The sequence below is a fragment of the Acartia tonsa genome, chromosome 7 (genome assembly GCF_053477335.1).
Source record: "Acartia tonsa isolate MP-2025a chromosome 7, ASM5347733v1, whole genome shotgun sequence".
Classification (NCBI taxonomy): domain Eukaryota; kingdom Metazoa; phylum Arthropoda; class Copepoda; order Calanoida; family Acartiidae; genus Acartia; species Acartia tonsa.
This window is the reverse complement of record NC_137266.1, coordinates 40,912,260-40,937,207: the sequence shown is the minus strand read 5'-3', so window position 1 is coordinate 40,937,207 and position 24,948 is coordinate 40,912,260. Positions and strand designations below refer to the sequence as shown.

Here is a 24,948-nt window from a genome sequence, read left to right as displayed (position 1 = left end):
GTAGAGCCCAATCGGTTTAGTGGTTACTGAGATCTTAAGCTTCAGACGGACAGACAGACGGACAGACGGACAGACAGACAGACAGACATCGTTCTACTTTGTATTATAGATATGAGATACTAATTATATGCTTGTGTATCCATCAACTTTGAAATCATTATATTTTTCTTTAACAGTTAAGAGTTACATAAAACAGAAGACTTATTATAAGATCATTAAATCATTGAATGAAACAAGGATGACAACATTCATAAAAGAGAAGCCCTACAATCAGAAGTAAGGACAAACGAACAATAGCTCTTGTGTCAGAACTTTATTAGAAGAACATTAATTTGTAAGTCTGAACAAAATCGTTGGAAAATTGCTTAAATTTTGCCAAAAGGTAGAAAAAATATGTTACGCAGGGAAAAGTCCCTAGTAGAAAATATGATGTAAATTCCTGGGATTGATTTTTTGGGATTTGGCGACAGCATTGTATATCCTTTACAGCAATCTATATCTTGTAGCTTAGATAAAATGCTAATTCGGACGCAGTGAAGGACGGACGCACAGTCCTAATATGCATTATGGAGTAGTTGTACTACTTATAAATGATATAACAGATGAAAAATAGTTGATTGTAAACAAGGATGACAACATCCTTAAGTTGCTGAGCTTAAAAGTTTGAAATATTGGTCGCATGAGCTTTTACAACAATTCTCATAAAATAAAATACAAAAAGGCAATAGGACAACGTGAGTTATAGAGGTTAGTATGGGAGAGTTGATATAGTCCTTACAAAATAGCCTAGGACCTCTTCTGGGCCAATACAAAATTTGAGTATTTAAGACCTATTGGAACATCCATTAGAAAGATATAATAATATTAAACTAATTTAGCTACTTTATTGAATAAAACAATGTATAAAGTTTTTTATATCAATTATATTTACAACAACAAAAATAGAATCTAATCCTATAATTCATCAAGCAAGGAAAATCATGTATATTAGAAGCGATTATAAAACAAACTGAACTTTTATTTGTAAAGTAAAAACACATAGGTTCTTAGAAGGATTATACCCTCATATTAAAAAATTATTAGATTTACCCCCTCCTTAACGATAAAAATTAATTTTATTGGGGGGTGATAAGGTTCAATCAACCCCCCCCCCCCTAAAAAAATTGGACGTCCTTGGGTTCTTAATATATTAATAAATTCAGGGAGGAAGGGAACATTGGGCTGTTTATAACACTAGTTCCCAAAGTTTCTTATTCTTTGGCTTGGCAACTTTGGGGCATTTATCTAATTTTGATTGGTTGGTTAATTAAGTTTACTGTCCTAACGTTTCAACCATTGATTAAAATCTATAAGAATATACATTTATTTATTTGCCGTTGTCTTATCCCTTTGTTCCCTGAACAAATTATAAAAGAACCCTAATTATAGTGCAACTACGCTCCTATAATAAGATGTATTATTTATGTATGCTATTAATGTTTAAATCATGTTTTTTATACATAATATTATATATCATTCTCATCACTTCCGCATTTAAATTTAGATTAGAATTCTGTATCATTTCAAGAAGCGGGGTGCAGAAGAGGGGGGGTGGTTACATTCCCAAGGGAGGAGAGGCAAGTTAAAATAATAGTCCGACTCCCCTAAAATTAATTGGGAGGGGGGAGGGGTGGACCCTTAGATGATAGGACCCCCCCCCCCATAACTTTTTGATTTAAGGAGGTTGTCATAAATTACAAGGGGGTGGCAAAACCCTATTCACGCTACTGATTTCAACTCAATATTAGGTTTCATAATAAAAGGAACATAATTATGTAGGTATTATGTGATTAGAATGTCAACATGTTGAGTTCATGTCAATCTTTGCCACTTTTATCTAATGCCATAATAAGTACTAGAAATTTCGCCCCTTAGACTTTTTTTTCTATGGGCGTTTTCTCAGTGGAGATTGGATATTGGAAAAATAGTTATAAACCTTCCTTTGACCTAAAAGAAGCTTTACTGCAAAGGAAATCTATATCGGTTCAGCGTTTAGCGAGATCCTTCGCAACAGACAAGAAAAAGCTTACTACTTAATATATTAGGATTTATCGCATCGCATTGTAGACAGTTTTCCTTCAATATTAATATAGAAAATTAATAAATTGACACAATTTTTTGCGGGTCCAAGATGGCCGAAGGCCCCCGTTTCAATAAAATGTAAATTGATCCTTAAAGTTTGTTTAAGTTTTTTGTAATACAAGATTTTTTAGTGTGGCTCTAGCCGGTTTTAATTCAGCGGATATTAAACGGTTTCGGAGCCATACTGGAAAGTCATAATTTATGTCATTAAATCAATATTACAAAAATAAATTCAGTTTTATCATGACCATTGAATTTCAACCATCAACACGTTGATGGAATACAATAATGATAGTTGTCCGTCCTTTAAGATATATAAAATGGCTATTAAAGGTATCTAGAATCGTCTTTTTTTTTTTAAGGTCGGTCCGTTCATCCGTAACAGTTAGCTCTTTTCGTTAAAAGAAAGTCATCTGATTTTTGGAATACTGATCTCTATTACAACAAGGTACAAAGTTATAAGCGAAGCATCTCTATAATCCTAAATATGTAAGTATGTTCTTAAATTGATGTACGTCCAATGATGATAAACAAAACCACAATTTCTGTAGATTATATTCATTAGGTGAAAACTTTGGATAATGCTAATTTGTAACCAACCATTAGAAAAAGTACCCGAAGAAAAAGAGGATTCAATCTTTAAGTACCAGTGTAATTTACTGTCCAATGCCCCCTCCCTCCCTGTAATATTCTAATGAATATGTTAAGCTTTGCTTTTAAGGATGTTGTCATTCTTGTTTCTATGGATTTCTAATGATATTAAATTTCTTCTTAATGATATTTTTGTCATTGAAAATTATTTAGCTCAGTGTTTGATTGTGCATTGTTCTCATTCTGAACAAGGATGACAACATCCTTAAAAGCAAAGCTCTAAAAGTAGACCATAGGACAAACGAATATTAACACTTGTAAAATCATATGTCAGAACTTACTAATCAGAATATGAATCTAAAGAAGTTGTCCTAACTTGGCGAGTTAAAATTCTTAAAATAAACATATATTTTTTATTATAGTTATATTAAACTTTTTCAATTCTGCTTAGAATGGTTTCGTAATATTTTTCTGATTATAAAGGTATATATGAACACATATTTTTTATGCCTGTGTTAAGATATATTTAAATTCAAAGTTTTGATTAAACCGAGGTTAAAGATTACCCGACAGAATTAAAAAAATAAGGTGTCAAATTAATGTTCTTACTATTTTTGTTTATAATGGCAATTGTCTTCTTTCTTTGTTGCGTTTTATTACCTTAAAACCAACTTATATTTAAAAGAAACTTAAATTACTTAAAAAATAAGAGGTCTGCAAAAAAAAACCGATTGCATATCTAAATTCTATGGATCATTTTACATCTACTAATCACTGAAAGCACCGGCTAGTTGTTTTAATGATATATCAAAAAAGTTAGGACACATCTTTAAGTAAAAACAAAATTTGTTGCAAGATAGTTGTATTAGATACTGATTAAGGACATAGTTAAATTATTTGATCTTGATTATTGAAATGCTTCGCTTAAAGCTTTGTATCATGTTGTCCTAGGAATCATTATGCAACAAAAAACAGATTAATAGAATAAATATATAATTGTGAAATTTGTTGTTTTAAATTGGACTGTATCGACTTTCTGATAACGATTATAGAGTTACTGTGTTTTCTATATCGTACCTAACTGCCCCAGGAATCATCAGGGCAAATTTTGAATAAATTTGACACTTTTATTATTCCTGAACAAGGAGCCTAATTAAAGAAAATCTTTGCTTTTAACAAGGATGACAGTCGGACATACAAACGTTAACAAATATAGCGTAAAATTTGTAGTTGATTTGATTCTAATTTACAGTGAAGCTTTTTATAGGTAAAGGGAAGGTTTAAACTATCTATTGGTATGGGGTACCTCCACCCGCCCAAGAGAAATCGGCTCAAAAGAAATTACACCCCTTCCCCAAAATAATTCTATTTAGACTAAAATTGAAATTGATCTAGACTTTTTAATTTACTATCTTCGGATAACTGTCTATAATACAAAGCGATAATTTACAAAATAAATCTATGTTTTCCAACCTAACCAAGAAATTAAAGTAACAGGATGTTTTATATCTATCAGTTCATCTGCTAAGATCAAGTATACAGCAGACAGCTAGGCCGGTCGTTCCACAATTTTCAGTGTGGCTTCACATTGATCTAAGGAAGGTTCTAGGCTATGAGAAATCCATCCCTTGAGCAAAAATTGTACAAAAAAATAAGGGGAGCATACTTCAGCCCCGCCCCCTCAAAAAAATCTTGATATGGGATTCTTTTTTGCCTTAAAACTTAAATTAAAACTATTTTGTTCTGTAAGGCCGTGTGTCCGAAAGACATTAAAACATGTAATACAATTGTAGAGCAGATTTGCTACAACAAATAATTCCAGCTTAAATGATATACTGACAGTGGCAAAATTATTCACAAAAAGCCGCAAATTAGAATAAACAATATAAAGTTACATACACGAATAGATCACTGTGAATTAGAAATAGATAATATAAAGTTATATACACGAATAGATCACAGTAAATTAGAATAGATAATATGCAGTCACGTACACAAATAGATTACTGTAAATTAGAATAGATAATATAAAGTTACATACACGAATAGATCACTGTAAATTAGAATAGATAATATAAAGTTACATACATGAATAGATCACTGTGAATTAGATAGACAGTGGCAAAATTATTCACAAAAAGCCGCAAATTAGAATAGACAATATAAAGTTACATCACAGTAAATTAGAATAGATAATATGCAGTCACGTACACAAATAGATTACTGTAAATTAGAATAGACAATATAATGTTACATACACAAATAGGTCACTGTGAATTAGAATAGACAATATAAAGTTACATACATGAATAGATCACTGTGAATTAGATAGACTATATAAAGTTACATACACGAATAGATCACTGTGAATTAAAATAGACAATATAAAGTTACATACAGGAATAGATCACAGTGAATTAGATAAACAATATAAAGTTACATACACGAATAGATCACTGTGAATTAGATAGACAATATAAAGTTACATACTCAAATAGATCACTGTGAATTAGAATAGATGATATAAAGTTGCATACACGAATAGATCACTGTAAATTGAAATAGACAATATAAAGTTACATACACAAATAGATCACTGTGAATTAGAATAGACTATATAAAGTTACATACACAAATAGATCACTGTGAATTAGAATAGACAATATAAAGTTACATGCTCGAATAGATCACTGTGAATTAGAATAGATAATATAAAGTTGCATACACGAATAGATCACTGTAAATTGAAATAGATAATATAAAGTTACATACACAAATAGATCTGAATTGGGAGCAATTCGTGATTGCAATTGTCTTTTATGTCAATAAGTGTGCGGGTGGAGGGGGGGGGGGGGTTAAAATCTAATATATTTCAAAAACCTTAGACATACTTTTTTGTGACTCAATTCACAGTGGTCTATTGGTGTAACTATCTCTCTAGGTTTAGAAGGAGCTTTAGGGCAACTGGAATTGACACATACTGTGGCCAGAGTTATAACAAACTAACTTTACTGATCTAGGTTGATAACATTAATTAAAAAGCAATATTTTTTCTGTTATTTCTTTTTCCCATTTGCAAAACTGTTAAATACAGGATACAGTTTAAAGGACATACTTACATTTTAGGACTTGATTACAGAGATGCTTAGCTTCCAATATTGTACTTTGTTGTCACAGGAACAAGAATTCCAAAAAAAATAAATGTATAGGATAATTATATCACAAAAAGATTTTTGTCAAAAAAATCAACATGATTCAAATACGTACGGACATTCTGGTAACGATTATAGAGTTCCTACGCTTTCTATATTGTACCTAACTTTTATAGGAATTATTTCTAACAATTCCAACATGCCTAAATTAACGAAAAGAGCTAACCGCTACGGACGGACGGATAGAACTTTTTAAAATATTGTTACAGATATCCTCCATCATAGGTTAGTAGCTCTAGTGTAGTACAAAAAAGTAAGTTTTATTTTGGGATATACCAACTTCAAACACGCTCTATTCAATGTAATTTCCAGAGTTATTAAAAACCCTAAAACCACCATACACTTTTTGCCTAAGCCCTCTAAGTTATTCAGTCAAAATAAAGTGATTTCAAATACATACTTCATTAAAATTTCCATGGTTTTCTATGGTCGATATCACACCTGAAATTACACACATTTGAGCTTAAAATATGATATCACAAAGATAAATCAGGGGAACCGACTTTCACCACATGTTAGTGTTGCCCCTAATAACCAGGCAAAAGTTGAAAATTATATTGGTCACAAAATTTCTTTTAAAACTTTTTTTTAAAGTTTTGTACATTAGCCCATGGAGGGAGATTGGGCTGTTAATTACACACGATACACGTCCCCAAAGTTTTATTTGACATTTTATTATTTGTTGGCTCAAAACCTTAGAAGACTTTGACTAAATTTTCCATTTTTTTGGTTCATTAAGTTGGTGTCCAAAAGTTTCAACCACTGCTTTTAATCTACAGAAAGCAAAATTTTTTATCGGCAATTGTCTTATCCCTTTAGATATTCAAAGAATATTGTGAAATTGAAAAGATACCAATTTTTAGCCGCTGACGGTTGCCCCTACTCTGCAGGGCTCTTTTCTACAGGTTTCTTTCCCTATGGGGCTTTCCTAACATATGCTGAACCTAGCTAACCTAAAATGGATGCCTTCATGTTGTCATCCTTGTTTTCTTAAATTTTATCATAAAAAAATGATTTAATATTTTTGGGAAAAAATATTTTTTTTCATTTTAAGTAATTTACCTTTCCGAAAATACCTGCTGCGGTTTGGTTTATTTAAAATCATTTTTATGTATTTTGTGTCTTATTAAAAGCGAAGCTTTTCTATAATTAGGGTACTTCCGTCCGTCCGTCTGGAACGGATAGCTTTTTTCGTTAATTTAGGCATGTTAAAACAGTCCTATAGGTTTCAAATTTGGTGATTCCTGTTGTAGTTAGGTACGATTTAGAAAGCGTAGCAACTTTTTAAACTACATTTAAGCAGTTTTTCAACAAATTTACGTACAATTTGGTTTCGATACATTTATATTCTGAATAATCACTGCAGTTCTGAAATTCTACAAGTGTTAATGTTTGTTTGACCTACCGTTTCAGAGCTTCGCTTTTATGAATGTTGTCATACTTGTTATTATCATAAATGCAGGACAAATTTCAATAGTCCGGATATAATAGTAATGGGATGTCAGTCTGTCTTTTTGTAGCATAGGATCTCGGTTACTGCTGTACAGTTATATGATTCTTCTCTACGGCGAATTTTTCTTAAGAAACACTCTATTAATGTCACTCCATCTGGATAACCAGCTGTCAAAACTTGAAAGGTTGCGTGAATATTTTTATATGTCAATTGTGAAGTACTAATGCAAATGACATATTCAAAAAGAAAAATGTTATTTAATAAGATAGACAGATGGAAGTTTAGATATAATCACAATTATAGAGTTGCTGCGCTACTAATGAAATGACTCGATGGGGAAATGACAACAATCAAAATATAGAACAAACTATATATGTAAAAAAGCATAAGACCTATTATCTAGAGAACAACCATTTTTATTTTACATACAAAATTTGAGATGAATATCTCTATTACTGAGAACTTTTAATGATTCAGAAATATATTAATCATCTATCTTTTTTTTTTGGGGGGGGGGGGGATAGGGGTGGGTTTGTTTCAAACATGGTTTAGCTTTTAACATTTTTGGATCAGGATTTTAGTTTTAAATGCAAGAGTAAAATAAGTTTTTATATAGAGGTACTACGCTACCCTAAAACAGTTATTAACCTTCTCTGGACCAATAAGAAGCTTCTTTGTAAACGGTTAGCCAGAACCATTCATTACAGACAAACAGACTGACATTCTGTTATTTTTCTACACAAGGCTAAACACAGTATTGAGCAATCTATATTAATATCTCTAATTTTTGACATATAAATGGATGGTAATGAGACATATGGTGGGGGATAGAAGATAAATTATAAATATTTATGCAAATACCAGGGATAACAACTTAACAAGGGATAAGACAATTGACGATAAATTTATTTACATCCCAAATAATGATAAACCAAAATAAAAATAATACTTCTGTAGATTAAGATTATTGATTGGATAGTTCACAACATTTAATTCAGCTTAAGCAGGGATAAGGGATGGGAATCGTAGGAAAATATTTTTTCAGACCTATTTCAACACCTGGCCTAAAAAACCAGTGCAGTAGTTAATATTGAAAAGTATCAACGATAGCCAATAAGAGCTGGCCGCCAATTAATCAATTTATTTAGGAAGGAAAAATTGCACTATCCCTTTTGAAACTAGTCCGGGACCTAATTTATGTCCAGGGTTCCTATTCCTTATACCTTATATTTTTTGAAATAGCGAAGCTACTATATAACTTACCAGCGGATACGCCCCTAGAGGCCTCTAGTGGCCCTTTAAATGTTTGGTTTTTATAAAACATAATTCGTTACCTATCAATGTTGCGTTAAAGTCTCTTCGATACCTATCTAAGTTGCGTTCAAGTCTCTTCGTAAAAAAATAGTTAGAAACCTTCCCGGGACCTATGATAAGCTACCCTGTTAAGGAGAACCCAATTGGTTCAACAGTTAGCGAGATCCTTCGGTACAGACAAACAGACAGACATCCTGTTACTTTATTATAAGGATACTGTTTTATGTCTGTCCGTTACATGTGCAACCACCTTTTTATTCTTTTTGTCTGTTAGTCCTTTGATAAAGCACATGGTTCATTGCATTTCAATTGGGACAATGTAACTTACTTGGGTGCTGTGAGAGGTAGAATGCTGAATTTTTTGTGTGATTTGGAACTATTGCCCCTGTACCAATAGGCAACAATCCTATAATTCTTTTGGTTTGTTAGTCCTTTAATAGAGCACAAGGTGCATGACGTTTCTGAACATGACAATAAATTTACTTGGCTGCTATGCGATATAGAAAGCTTTGTGTAAATATATCATGAGCAACAACCTTATAACTCTTTTTGACTGTTAGTCCTTTGATAAAGCACAGGGTTCATTGCGTTTCTATTTGGACAATGTAACTTATATGGCTGCTTTCCATCCTTAAGCATTTTAGTCTGTCAGTCCTTCGATATTAAAAAAGGGGACGCAAAACTTTAAATTTACTAGGCTACTATGAGAGATAGAAAACTGCATCTTTTTAAAGATTATATCTAACAATCTATTTTTTAGGTGTGTTGTGAAAGAGAAGATGCTTCCCGCGTAAAGAAGCATGCATACAATGAAATATATGATCCTTATGACTATGCTGTAAGTATCTTTAAATCCATATTAAATATCAAAATCTTAATTACTTCTCCTTAAAAGATATTTATTCTTTAAGTAGATAAGTCATTAAAACGACAGTTTTTAGTAACAAAAAAAGCAATAGTTTGTTATCTGCCTATCTGTAATTCTAGTTGTCCTTAAATACATCTGTTTAAAGTAATTTTCTTGCATCATACTGAGGGGCTGCTATTCAGCCAATTATTGCCATTTGCAATTGCCGAAAATTAAATATTTTGTTGGAGTAAAGTTGGAGTAAAACTTGTTTTTTATGTAACTGAAAGGGAAGTAGGTAAGAAAGGGAGAAAAAAGGGAAGGAGTTTGAGGGAATATTTTCACTTAGAATTGTTTGTCAGAATCACATTCCCTTTTATTTGATCACATTAAAAATAAACATTTACAATTTGCTGGCAGGCCCCTTCAATAAAGCTTGACACTCACATCCACACAACGGCGGCTCCTCCCCCGCCCTACGGACCCTCACACAAACCAGTCTACCACCCTCCTCCCCACCCAGAACCAGTTTACTCCCCACCCCCCGTGTACAAGCCCAAGCCAGACTATGGTCCTCCCCCACCACCTGATTATCACCCCTCCCCCAAACCGGTTTACGGGCCACCTAAGGAATCAAATGAAAGACTGTACTACAGCAGAAATTTGGTAACAAGAACAGTCAATATTTTCACATTTTTGCTATCATTCCGTTTTAAAATCTAATAAGTAAATAGGTCCTATAAAAATTTGCCATAAAGATTTGATTACTTAAAACTTTTACCATAAAGCAGCTTTTAAAGCCATAATATATAATATAGTTTAAAATTACGTCATATAATACAAATGCCCAATGATAGGCCATCTTACAATATTGCACATTTGACCATTGGTCAATTACAATGTATACTGGCCTATCATTGGTCATTTGTATTGTATTACGTCATTTTTATTAGGCACTAAACATTGCTTCTTCAAAACTTTTTATCACCAAAACAAAAACAATAACAGTCAACTCTCACCCTGGTCAACATAATAAAGCAAAATTTTGAAGATGAAAGCTTAAGTAAGTAACAAATGTTGAGTTTTCATGTATATTTTATGTTATATCTGATTTTTATTCAGTAAAAAATCAGTAAAGCGGTGATTACCCCACCCCCTCCAAATAAATCTTAAATTTTTAACCTAATCCCCAAAATGAATTTGGGGGTGCCTACAGAAACGTCCAAGGGGGTGGGGTATAAAGGGTTGATCCCCCCCTCGAAATATTTTTTGATTTTTTACCCCCTCCCTCCCAAATCAAAAAGCTTGGACGTCCTTGCTTTGGTATGACTACTACAATCCTAGAACTGGTTGAAAATGGTAGAAAATTACATTTGATTTGTTGAAGATTCCCTATGCAGAGGATTACCATGCACCCCCACCACCTCACCATGTTCCTCATCATATTGAGGATGACTATCTTCCTCCTCCTCCTGCAGCACATTCAGCAGAGGTCAGGCCCACTATCCCAGTTGAAGAGTGAAAATTAAGCCAGAGATAGAGAGGACAATGGTCTGTTTATTACACTAGTCCCCAAAGTTTTATAATGACGTTTTCTTATTAGTTGGTCTAACAACTTTGGAGACTCTAGTAATTTTGATTGGTTGGAACATTAAGCTGAGTGTATAAAAAACTAATTTTAATCTACTGAAGGGGTAATCTTGTGTGTCATCATTGAAATATATCCCTTTAGATCCCTGGAAATAAGCCCCATTACATTTAAACTAAACCGACCACTTTTTGTCAGTTCATTCAAAAAACAGCTCTACATCTATAAAAATTGCCCACTTCAAAATGACTTTTTACTCTTGCGTTTTTTATTGAATGGTTAAGCATTGATATATCCTATTACATAAATAAAGTAGTAAGCTTTTGTCTGTAGCTTAAGATTTTAAAAATTACTTAACTGATTGAGTAATACCCACATTCAACCCCATTTACCCCATCCCCTCCCTTCATACTGGGAGAACAAACTAACCAATTAATGAGGTCTATATTAACAGCCTAAATGACTACTAATTATCCCTTGTCAATATATTTACGTATTCTATATCCATTGGGGTAGGTTCAACACTCTTCAACTGGGCAACTCCTCTAAGGTTCATATTCATCATCATTCAGAGGAGTATCTGCCCCCACCACCTCCACCCCATCATCCACACAAAGGAAATTCAATGTACAACACTTTTATATCCTCCTTTAATATAAAGTAGTAAGCTTTTTTTTAACCACTGAACCGATATGGTTCTCCTTAACAGTGAAGCTTCTTATAGATCCTGAGGTGGTTTTAGGTTTTTTTTTATAAATAAGTCAGGTAGGGTTTAAGGCTATCAAAATTGCCAGCAAAAATATTTCAATGCCTAACGTACAAAGCAGGATCTATGAGAAGCTAGAGAATCCGGTAAATTTTATATTTCTGGGTCGGGAGTGCGTTTTCACTCCCCCCCCCCCCCCCCAACCCAACCCAAATTTAATAATTTGAATTATAAAACTTGACAAAACTTCTTATTATGTTGCTATTATGGATTCTTGGGGTATAGTTCCTTCCGTGACAACGCTTCTTAAGGGGCGTTTCGTTGTATTTTCAGAGCAGATTTTCTCCTATTTCTAGCCCTTGCGGGGGGCTCTAACCCTGCTGGGCAATCACCTAACATAACATAACCTAACCTAAAATAACCAATCAAAAGCTGCAGTGAAAATACAACAAAACGCCCCTTAAGATGCATTGTCATGAAAGGGACTATACCCGATTCTTGTTCTACATTGAATTCTAAAATTCAGACTATGTACCTCCCCCTCCACCAAAGCTGCATGACTATGTGTCCCCCAAGCACCTAGTACACCCACAACCAAAGGCACAAATAAAATTGCTTTAATAAAACTTTCTGGACCAAGGATTAATTTTTTTTAACTTAAAAGGCTGCTTTAGGTTAAAAAAATATTTCTAAGGATTTGAATTTCTATCAACAAATCTATAAACTCAAATTTATTGATAGTGCTTTGTGATAAGTATAGGGTACCCAAGGATGACAACATCCATAAGACGAAGCTCTGAGACGGTCGGACAAACAAACATTAAAACTTGTAGATTGTCACAACTGAACAAGCAGAATATGTAAAAAGAATGTAAAAGTCTTAACAATTTGTTTTCAAGAAGGTTAAAAACCATCATAAATCTAAATGGACGCACGGACATTCTGGTAACGATTATATAGTTGCTATGATTTCTAAATCGTAATTAATTACATATATTTCTAAATCGTACCTAACTGTAATAGGAATCACCATGTCTAGTTTGAAATCGGTAGCACAATTCTAAAATGACTAAATTAATGACAAGAGCTAAATTTCCGGACGGATCGAATCTTATTTAAAAAAATATAATAAAATTCTAAATAACTTGAACCCTGCGGGGATTTACATTTGTTTTGACTTTGACAGACAGTTGAGTATGCTGCTCCCCACCATTTGCCCACTCCACCCTCATATCCAGAAATACATCATCATGGTTAGTATCAAGGAGGCTCTTCCAGGGAGTAAGGGAGGGGACAATGGGCTATTAATTCAATTTTAGAGTTCTAACTCAATCTCTTCAAAACCAGATATATCTGGAAAATTCAAAAAAATTAGAAAACTAACTACAATATGATGCTATACATCAATTTTCAGTATGGCTCACAACCGGTCCTTATCCACCGGATATCGAAGCGGTACTGATTAATTAATATCCGGTGGATTAGAACCGGTTCTCATCCATACCTTCGGCATCTCGGGTCTAACAAAACCTGTTTTAATTTTATACCTGTACAATACATTTTATATCTGCGGAAAGCTGTTTATTATACGTAGCAAGAAATGACTATTCTTGTTGGGTATGTATACCTGAATTTTGCAGGAACAGCCAGCCACCTGGACCATATTGAGCATACAACAGTCCATGCTCCCCCTGTTCATGTGGAGCAAAAGATTCACATCCACCATCATCTCAAGAAATATGCAGAGCATGACTACAGGTCAGTTCAATAAATAGCAACCCCGCCCCCCCCCCCCATTATCAATTCTAGTTTTTAAAAATTAAAAAAAAAAACATTTTTTTTGGTGGGGGGGGGGGCGGGGAGTTAGTGTATTTCTAGGGTTGATTTCTCTCGGGAGGGTGGTTGTACCCCTCTCCAAAATTGTTCTAAACCTCTCTAGGAGAATCTAACCTGTTAAGGAGAACATGATCGGTTCAACGGTTAGTAAGATCAAACAGACAGACATCCTTTTACTTTATTAAAAGAACACATTCCAGTGCATCTTTGAATTCGACTGCTAAATCTTATGACATAAGAAAAAATGATGTATCACATGATTTTAATCCTTATAATAAAGTAACAGGTTATGATTGTCTTGGTGTGGTTGATAGATATTTGGGGGAGGGTACCAACACCATCCCAAGAGAAATCACCCCTAGAAAATTATAAACCTCCTAAAACTTTTTCTTTAAAAAACTGTAATTGAAATGGGGGGTTCGACTTCAATCCAACCCAATTGCCTCTAGGGGCGTAACCGCTGCTGGTACTATATAATATTTTTAATTTCAGTGCTCCTGAATGTGCCTATATTCCACACTACAACGCCAATGCAACCTTCTGTCTAGGAAATAATTTCAATCAATCTTTTTTATTTCATTAAAAAAAATAATTGCCTTTAGTATAAAAAATGTAAATCTAATGAAAAATGGCCACAAATAGAAAATTTCATGCAGGCAAACAAACATAAATTTTACTACTTTGACAGATGAAAAAAAAGGATGTCAACACAGTGTGCATGAAGGTGCTTTGACTTTGTGTCAGAACCTAAATTGGGACATAGTGCATTTCATTACCCTAGATTAGGTAACTTCATTTCACTTTTCAATAAAATCTAAAATGCAGCCGTTTTTGAGAAAATGAGATTTGAAAATTTCAAGTTAAATTTTCACCCACTAGGAGTTATCGCATAACCATGACAAGAAAAGCAAAGATTATTTATTTAAAATTTTGAACAAGTTTGCTTTTATAAAGTTCTTCATAAAAACACTCCTGAAGTGAGTTGATTCATGGCTATTTTTATCAGTTGCTTTGCTAAGGTCACGGAAATTCAGCCTTAAATAAATCATATATAGAGAGGTTTTATGACAGACTTTATAAAAGCAAAGTTGTTCAAAATTTTAAATAAATAATCTTTGTTTTTCTTGTCATGATTATGCGGTAACTGCGGCATTTTCGCTTTAAAAATAAACAATGACGACATTGTATTTCGGATATATTATATTATTATTAGAAAAACACAAACAAACATACAGAAAATCTTTAGAAAACCAACCTCTGATTCTTAAAACTGAAAGCAATTAAAAAGCCTATGAAAAATCATCTAAACTCTTATAAAATATTAACATTTATGATCACAAATTAATAATTTCTTGGGGTAAAAAAGCCTGGTTAAATATTCTAATTTTGGTTGGTCCAATTCTATAATTTTACTTAATTGATTGATTGAAAATTTATATTTAACAGAGGATGATTACTACCCAGTGTAAGTATCTAATTTTAACAATTCAAATTTAGTTTTAAATTAGGACAATTATGTCCATACTTAAGGAAGCAATGATAACAAATATATGACAAAATCTTCAAGATATTTCACAAAAAAGCACAGACAGGCATCCTATTACTTGTCTATCATATATCATCCATACAATACGATGCGATAAATAATTATTAAACTTGCAGGGACACCATAAAGTATGAGCTGAAAAGAAATCTTCCTCTGCTTAGCCGAGTTCTGTCGGATGTGGCCTACCAATCAGCTGATAATCTAGGCATTATATCCTGATAAACAGACAGACAGACAAAACAGAGAGACAAACAGACAGACAGATCATATTAAGGAGTAGCTGATATTTTGAATGTAACTTTTTTTTCTGAAACCTGAAAAGAAATATATAATAAAAAGTAAAGTTAAGTTTTATAGGAATAATTTTTAGGTGCTTTCACCCAAGTGCCTATTAAGCATTGAACCACATCCAATAAGAACCCCATCTCTCTGTATTATGAAATTAAAAGCAAAAATATAGATTAGATGCTTATTGTTGAGTTTAAAAATATTTTTAATCATCCAAATTTCACATAGCACAATTTTTTTTTATTACTGGGTTAGGGCACTGCAAGTATAGGCCCCACAAAGTCAGAGCCCCCCGAAGGTATTGAATAAAAATAAGATTTCTCCTTATTTTCATTGTTTTCCAAATAAAGGGGGGGGGGGGTGGATTTGGAGGAGGCGTTGAGTAGTGTTCAATCGGCCACTTGTAAAAAGATAGATTAGAAAAAAGTAGGCAGAAATTTTTTCAAAACTTTTTATGAAGTGAATCAAGGATATAATGTATAACTTTTAGTTGATGGACTGTCGAAGGTAAGAATTTATTTAACAAAATGCAAATGTAGGGGGGGGGGGGGGATTTACAAATTCATCTCCATTTACACCCTCCTCGATTTTGGTTCAAAGGGATTATAAATTTTGAGGTTGCTTTGCGCACTTTCCTGGCAAAATCATGTGAATGCCACTGGATAAAATTATCTTTTTCTTTTCATTTTTAGAATTATGATTCTTAAGACAATAAGGCACAATGTTATGGACATTGTCATTCTGTAGTATTTTTCAGTATGAAGAAGAGAAATATTCTTATTATCACTACTTTGGAGAACATATACATCAAGATAAGAGGTAATGTAACAAAGAGACCAGAGGTGGATTCTTTAAAAAAATTTGCCCCACTAATCGCTTAGTGGGGCAAAATTGTTTTCATGAAAAATCCTCCAAAATCACATAAAAAAACTACAAAAATTAAATTAAATCTTATGTTCATAACCCTTCTATGATTTTGTTTAATTTTTGTAGATTTTTAATGTGATTTTGGTGGATTCTTCACAAAAACAATTTTGCCCCACTAAATTTTCTTAAGTTAAAAATACCTGAAAATTGTTAAAAAAAACCCTGAAATTTTCGCTTTGCTAATGTCAAAGTGACAAAAAAATTATTTTTAACATATTACAATACATAGATTACTATGGACAATCAAATAATGTTTAAAAAATTAATCTTTGAAATAATTGGTATTATTTGTAATTTTTTAAACTCTTTCAAATTTTTTTTTGTAATTGTCAATTCGACATTAGTAAAGCATTCGATGAATTTTTCGAGTTTATAAGCAATTTTTTTAACTGAAATTTTTTTTTGTTATTTAGTTTTTTTCAATTAGGAATACACATATTTAGTGAACAATATAGTTCTACTCTTGTTTTTAGGCCTAAAAACTCACACCTTTACGGAATTTACCCGCAACCTACTAGTCTCTCTTAAAAAACTAAAGCAAAGCTTATTCTAAAAAAAGTTTAACAAACTAATGTGATTGGTATATTAATTATTTATTTCTAGGCACTACCAATACTCCCCTGATTACTACAAACATGGCGGGTATATCTGTCCTTCAGATGTATATTATGGCAGACCTAAACGGGCTGTCAACACCTATGGAGTTTGGAAGGTAAAAAATCTTTAATTTTTAATATACTTTAAGTAACAGGATATTTGTTAGTCTTTAAGTAGATAATGAAGGATCCCGCTAAACTTTGGACCGATAGGGTTCTCCTTTGCAATGAAACTTCCAAAAGATCAATTTAGGGTTTATAGTTATTTGGAGGGAAGGTTACTTCCACCTTCCAAAGAGTAATAGCCTCTAGATAAAAATTTCCTCCATTTTTTTTCTCTTTTTTAAATTATGAGGTGAAGGGTCTACCTCCCCTCAGCTATCCTCAAGCACCCCTAGAGGTCTCTAATGGCTAAGCCACTAGTCTAGGCTTATGGGCTGCTAGTATCCAATTAGTCACTATTCTAAATGTAGTTCAAATACTAAAAAATAATAACATACATAGATCTGCAGCACACATTAATGTTCAGAAAAGCAGATAAATTTTTATTTTTTGGAAATTTTAAACTGAAAAGTAACCACACTGTAAGAATCTTAAAATGTGTGTTATAAGATACTGTAGGACAGTATAGAGACTGTAGTCTTAAGGGTTACAGATGCACAAATAAACCCTACTTTTAATTAAGCTTTTATTCTGTTGTAGGTTATTATCAACCTACCAGAGAAATACATTGCGAAGGTAAATTTTAATTTTGCAAATTTAACAATTTTGACAACTTGGTACGTTCAAGAGGGATGGTAAAAAGAGTTCATAACCCCACCTCCCCTCCCCCCCAAAAAAATATTTGCATATTTTTTACCCCTAAATTTAACAGAACGGGTATTTTTTTGACATATCACAACCAAAATGTGTTGTTTTACCCCCCCCCCCCCCAAAAAAAAAAAATATTCAGGTTAAATTTCACTTTATCTTTTTTGCTAACCTCTATCTTCAAATTTACTTCATGGAAAGATCATCTTATTTTTAAAAAGTCACCAAATTGCTTAAATACAAGATTTTTAGTGCGTCGACCATCTTTCCAATAATTTAATTTTACTAATTAGGGGTACGGGGCCGAGTATGCTAAGTACACCCAGACAGAGAGGTTGGAACAGTGCCTGTACCCGGACCTACCCTGCAGTTATATCCATCCTGCTGTCCACAGCTCTTGCCTCCAGAAATATAAATTTGTAAGGTAAGTTATTATGGCAATGGGTAAACACTCTTGAGGGACATCTCTTAATCAAAACGCTTTTATTCGCATAATTTACTGTGGGGTATACATGGTTGAATTGGGTTTGAACATAGAATAAGGAGGAATAGAAGTGAAAACCCTAAATATTTCTGGGAAATTTGAAGGAATCTTTGACATGCGCAGTAAAGACAATATTGCTGAAATACAAATCACAATGACTAGTTGGACAAAATTAAAAAAGTTTAATTTGTATCAAAGACTAATAGATACTGTTAAATATTTGTTTTAACCCTTTGCAATTTAATTTCACAATGTGTTTTGTATGATTTATCTCTGAATAAATTGCTATCATTAACAGTAGAGTAGGTACTACCATTAACCCTTAAAAAATTTGATGTCATAGAATGAGACCCATCGCTGTGATACACACCTCATGTGAATGTGGTTCCAACATTTAATGCTTGGTCGTATTAGACAAAGATGAAAAGTTACTTTTAATGTACACCTTGTTTTGATAAGTATGATTGACCACGTTTATAATTTTTAAGGGTCAGCTAAATGGGTACAACCCCTCCCCCCCTCCCCTCCCCTACCTCAAGTTTATGCTAGTTGCTAGTATGTATAATCAGCTGTTTGAAAACAGCATAGGAGCGAAACCTATCTTATAAATGCTGATACCAATAATTTTGGTACATTTTTGAAAAGTAAGTTGCTTACTTTAATTAAAATTTTTAAGGCTTTGCACATAAAATTCGATTTTAATCCATTGTGAATAGGGAAGAGAAAGGTCGAAGCTTGGCTACAAGGCTTTTAGTAAATTAATGCAAAAGGAATTTATTTTGAATATTTTTTCAGAATAATTACTTAAATCATGTGATTTACTAACAGCCTTTTAGCCGTTTTGGTCTTTCAAATGTCCCAATTTTTCTTCAGGCTAGCCAGGCAGAATCTTCTACCTGGAATCTATTCTATACTTTATCTTCTTTGGGTTTGAAACCATTCCATTCGTTGCCAGAATAGACTTATTGTAAACTTTCAGACAGATTTTTTAAAGAAGGTGTATCAACTTTTTTTTATAGCTATAGCCGGTTCTTTTAGTAAGTAGTAGATGTAAAATTTTTCATAGAATTCAGATATGCAATCGGTTTTTTTTGTAGACCTCTTATTTTTTAAGTAATTTAAGTTTTTTAAAAAAAGATTAAGTCGATTTTAAGGTACTAAAACGCAACAAAAAAAAGGAAGAAAATGTCCATTATGTACAAAAATAGTAAGATCTTTAATTTGACACCTTACTTTTTGAATTTTGTCAGGTAATTATTAAAAAAATTGATTTTTTAAAACCCACGAGAATAAAAACTTTGAACTTAATTTTATCATTTCACAGGTAAAAAAATATGGGTTAATATATACCTTTAGAATCAGAAAAATATTACGAATCCATTGTAAGCAAAATTGAAAAAAAGTATAAAAATAAAAAATAAACAAATGGCCAATTATATTTTTTGTTCAGGCAACACTTTCGTCTTCCCTTTTTTACCCCCTCTTTACCCCCTTCCCATTTTTATACACAATTCAAGAATTAAGACGTTGCCTGTATAATATAATATGATATTTTCATATAATTCCTTTTATTGTAGTTTATATACTATATTGTAAACTTTTTATTTCAATTTTGCTTACAATGGATTCGTAATATTTTTCTGATTCTAAAGGTATATATTAACCCATATTTTTTTACCTGTGAAATGATAAAATTAAGTTCAAAGTTTTTATTCTCGTGGGTTTAAAAAAATCGATTTTTTCAATAATTACCTGACAGAATTGAAAAAGTAAGGTGTCAAATTAAAGATCTTACTATTTTTGTACATAATGGCCATTTTCTTTCTTTTTTTTGTTGCATTTTAGTACCTTAAAATCGACTTAATTTTTTTTTTTAAACTTAAATTACTTAAAAAATAAGAGGTCTACAAAAAAAACGATTGCATATCTGAATTCTATGAAAAATTTTACATCTACTACTTACTAAAAGAACCGGCTAGCTATAAAAAAAAAAGTTGATACAGCTTCTTTAGTATTTGGACAAAGGATTAAAGCTCACTTTGAAACAGGTTCGTGTGTAAATAGATTTTGTTCTAAAATTTCCAAAAATATTTTGTTTTGCTTTCAAGATTGACTATTCTTTAAATAATCCTTGAGTGTTTTACCTAAGAGATGTTAGGAATAGCCATAAATCAATAATGCATAATTATCTTGCAGTGCAGAGAAATGCGCGAAAAAGGCCTATTTTACGCGTTTTTTCTTTAGTGAAGCTTTCCCTGTGCATCATTGGATCTTGGCTATTCCAGATTATTTGTAGGCCTTCTTATACCGCTTATAATGGTGTGCGGGTATGATCTGTACGTTCAGCCGTTTGGCAGCTAGCAGCCTTTAAAATTCATAGATTTTTGGCAATATTCGTTATCAGCAATATTTTACCGTGAACTGCTGTAGATCCGAATAAATTTGTGTGAGCTTATGGTTTTTTATGTGCGATTTCTCTTTGGAGGTTGAAGAAACCTCACACAAAATAATTATTAACCTTCCCTAAACCTATGAGAAGCTTCACTGTAACGGAGAACCATATCAGTTCAGCCGTTAGCAAGATTCTTCGCTATAGACAAAAAAAATCTTACTGCTTTATATAAAAGGATACCTAACATAGTTTGTTAGATGCAATTATTTTTTTTTTATTTATTAAAATTAATATTTCAGGTTGTTAGCATATACAAGAGTAGAGGGGCTACATGTGGATAGTTTCAAGTTACCATCTGCCTGTAGCTGCCATGTTCATGATAATTATCTTCCTTATTAAATAGTTACACCAACAAATAAATGATTTAAAGCCAAGCTATTTTACACCTATGGTGTGGGTCTTTCTGTCATTAAGAATGTCTTAAGGAGCAAATTTATAATAAAGAGGACTATCCACGAACTAGAGCACGTGATTTTAAGTACCTTCCACCATTGATCCTAAGTATTTTCTTTCAAAATAAATTAGGTCACTATTAATCATTAGTATATTGACGAGAAAATTTATATTTCACCACTTCAAGTGGAAGAAAAGTAAAAAAATGTCCAGCATGTTTAGTCAAAATTATATCAAACGTTTTGTTGAGTTCGAGGTGTCTTTAATTGTCCATGTTGTCAATTAAAAAAAGTCAAAAGTACATTAACTATTTCTCATATGTATGTTTAAATTAACGCTAATATGTAATAATTTACAACATATATAACATGATTATTCGCATATGTATCATCAAATATCCATTTTATTAAAAAATTAGCTTCATAAAAGTATATGTTACTATTATTAATTTCTTGTACATAAAAGTATATCATATTTATTATAAACTAATATATATTGAAAGTCATTTATACTGTACCCAAGTCGTAGTTAAAATATATGTCTGTACAAGTCAAGTTTTTGAGTAAAAGATTTACCACATATATCACATTACTATAAGTTTTCAAAATAATTCAAAATACCTAAAAAACATGGTGAAACATAAATTTTCTCGTCAATATATTAATGACTAGCGGTTACGCCCCTAGAGGCCTGCTAGGGGCACTTGAGGAGAGGAGAGTGTAATTTGGTAACCCAATTTCTAAATTTAGATTTAAAAAAAAAAAGTTTTAAAAAAATTTTGGAGGAGGGGGCGAAAAATTTTTTTGAGGGGGGTTGGGGGTGTCCCACCCCCAAAGAAAATAGTTATAAACCTTCCCAGGACCTATGAGAAGCTACCCTGTTAAAGAGAACCCGATCGGTTCAGTGGTTGGCAAGATCCTTCAGTACAAACAAACACACAGACACACAAACATCCTGTTACTTTAGTATAAGGATTAATGGTGACCTATTATATTCTAAAAGAAAATACTTAAGATCAATGCGGGAAGGTACTTAGAATCACGTGCTCTAGTTCGTGGATACTCCCCTTTAGATATCTGATGAATCATCTTAAATAGAATTCAACAATTCTTTGCTTTAATTTTAAGTAAGGATGATTTTACAATAATTTCTTGAGCTTTGCAACCTATGGCTAGTTTCATCTTAGTTTATTTATTTTAAATAAATTTATTTTTAGAGAACTAAAAAAGAGGGGGACGTGCTTATTTTTCATTTCTTTTAAAGAAACTATCCAAATAGATTTTGGCATTTATTACTTTATTCTAGTCAAAAAGAATCACATAAAAAATTAGATATATCCTATTTTAAAAATGCAAAATACTGTATAAATCACCTATTGTAATTGTATTATAAATTATGTATCCTATAGTAAAACATTGTAATTTATCTTATATATCTTATATAATTTTCTGTGAAAGGATTATTTCTTATCTAGATTAATAAACAATAAAATATTTTTTTCTGCTTTTTTGTAACAAAGCAACAATCAGGGTGGGGACAAAGGATCGAATATTTAATCATTAGGGGTCTCAAACCTTGGGGACCTGCCTAAAGGGTTTGTGAAGGATTTAGCAAGATTTTGGGAATTTTGGGGGACTAGCACACATTTGCCGCTGAATTTGTTATAATCCAAGCAGACAAAATCAATTAAGATAAGTAACACAATTTCAAGCAGACAAAAAAATTATATAAAATTAAATTATTTCGGCTGGTTCTCACAAATTAATTTTTGTAAGGAAATATCATTTGATAGATAGAAACTGTACTGTGATATTTGTAATCACTCCATGGCACACAATAATCACATCTACAATAACCTTCTTACAGACAGTTTTTACCAAAATGGAGAACAATTTTCATCAGGATTATGGTTTAAATCCTGAATGTCTCCAAGGAAAACTGTTCTGATAAAAGATGGAAACCTGTCTATAATATGATGCGTATTAAAGTGTCCCTACCTGGAAAAATTTTGATAAAATTTTTACTCCCAGCCAAATTGAGGTTGATTTAAGCAAAATATTGTGGCTAGGGGCAACAATTCTTTAACACTTTCATGCGTATATAACTATTCTCAAACTTTTTTTTAATTGAAAAATCAAAGAAAGTACGAGAAGATTTATAAATAGACATAAATACATCCTACTAATTTGAAAGATACACATCCAATTACTATATCTCTAAAAGTTAATTTCTGACACTATGGATTTAAAACCCAATTAAAAATGATAAACATGATACACATTAACGTACATATCTGAATTGAACGATTGAAAATTGTTTTCCAGTTATGCTTCCAAACCTATTACACAGTGCAAATGAAGGTGCTTTGACTTTTGTGTCAGAACCTAAATTGGGACATAGTGCATTTCATTACCCTAGGTTAGGTAACTTCATTTCAGGGTAAAACTCTGTGCACACCACTAATTATCTAACTTGGTGAGTTGCAGCACATTATTGTACTAGAGTTGGCTCAATATAACTATGTCACTATTGGCTAGTTTTCTATAAGTTATACATATCTATTTATCTATTTCTCAATAAATCAATTTTCCTCCCCCGCCATTACTATCTAAAAGAAAGAAGTAAATATTTATTAATTTGAATGATTTTAAAAAGATTTTTTCAATTAAATTTTTTTTCACATTACCATCACCAAAGGGTTAATATGATTAAAATTTTAGTTTTAATATTCTAACACAAAGGAAGTGTGGCCACAATCGAATTCTTTTAAAATACAGTTTTCTTAGATTTACTCTATTATGAACGTATATTTTTTATTTATGAAATAAGGATTAAATACTTCAACGTAATTCAAATATCTACATGAGGTGAAAAACTTAATTCATTCCATAAACAAATAGGATAAAGGTCTTATCGCTTTGGTCAATGAGAGTTTAATGAGGATTATTGGAGCACTATGAGTTTTAAACACTTTACCATTGGAAGACTCGAGCTCATTTATAGACGTTTATTTCCTATATAGATCTTGATGCAATATAGCAGGCTGTTTTGTAAATGATAAAAATTGGAAGATTTCATTAAATAAAAGTAATTGCAAATATACTTAGTAAATGAAATCCGTATAAATCGAAGTAAAACGCGTAGTTAATATATCATTATCAACAGGTCAATATGTCCGTTTGAAACAAGTTGATTTTTCATCCATTTTGCTATTTTTTTAACCCAAGCGATGCGCCACTAATAGTCATCCGGGGACTCTAAACAGGGGGCAGAAAATTAGCCTAAAACAATATAATGCTTAAAATCTAAAGATAGAATATAGCCTTAAACAATCCTTGGACCTACATGAAGCTTCTATAAAAGAGATATAATCAGTTCAGAATTTTTCGAAATCTTAAGCTTTAGCCATAAGACAACCTTACTATCTATAATACAAAGTAGAACGATGTTTGTTTGTCTGTCTGTTTGTTTGTAGCAAAGGATCTCGCTAACCGCTGAACCGATCAGGTTCTCCTTTACAGGGTAGCTTCTCATAGGTCCCTGGAAGGTTTATAACTATTTTCTTGGGGGGTGGGACACCCCCAACCCACCAAAAAAATGAAAAATACCCCCCAACAAAAAAAAATTTCTTTTTAAAACTAAAATTAAAATAGTTGGGTCGACTACCCCCCCCCCCCAAATAAAAAAAATCCTCCCCCCAAATAATTTTTTTCTCCATTTTTCTTTTAAATATAAAATACCTACGAAAAATTGATTTGATCAACCCTCTTGGGGCAAAGCACCT

General features: G+C 32.2%; 1 protein-coding gene across 1 annotated transcript in view; it reads left to right on the top strand.

The window, feature by feature from the left end:
- Positions 1–22,564, top strand: part of LOC145323760 (uncharacterized) — a 65,945-nt gene extending 43,381 nt beyond the window's left edge. The window contains exons 2-17 of the mRNA XM_080166268.1: positions 9,452–9,529; positions 9,959–10,204; positions 10,926–11,030; positions 11,677–11,743; positions 12,359–12,432; positions 13,019–13,085; positions 13,473–13,590; positions 14,161–14,216; positions 15,115–15,133; positions 15,331–15,419; positions 15,993–16,009; positions 16,260–16,321; positions 17,033–17,141; positions 17,728–17,763; positions 18,129–18,259; positions 21,011–22,564. Of these exons, the coding sequence (XP_080022394.1) occupies positions 9,452–9,529; positions 9,959–10,204; positions 10,926–11,030; positions 11,677–11,743; positions 12,359–12,432; positions 13,019–13,085; positions 13,473–13,590; positions 14,161–14,216; positions 15,115–15,133; positions 15,331–15,419; positions 15,993–16,009; positions 16,260–16,321; positions 17,033–17,141; positions 17,728–17,763; positions 18,129–18,259; positions 21,011–21,110 (1,374 nt within the window). The 3' untranslated portion in view covers positions 21,111–22,564. The remainder of the gene's footprint in view (positions 1–9,451; positions 9,530–9,958; positions 10,205–10,925; positions 11,031–11,676; positions 11,744–12,358; positions 12,433–13,018; positions 13,086–13,472; positions 13,591–14,160; positions 14,217–15,114; positions 15,134–15,330; positions 15,420–15,992; positions 16,010–16,259; positions 16,322–17,032; positions 17,142–17,727; positions 17,764–18,128; positions 18,260–21,010) is intronic.
- Positions 22,565–24,948: the final 2,384 nt, after the last annotated feature.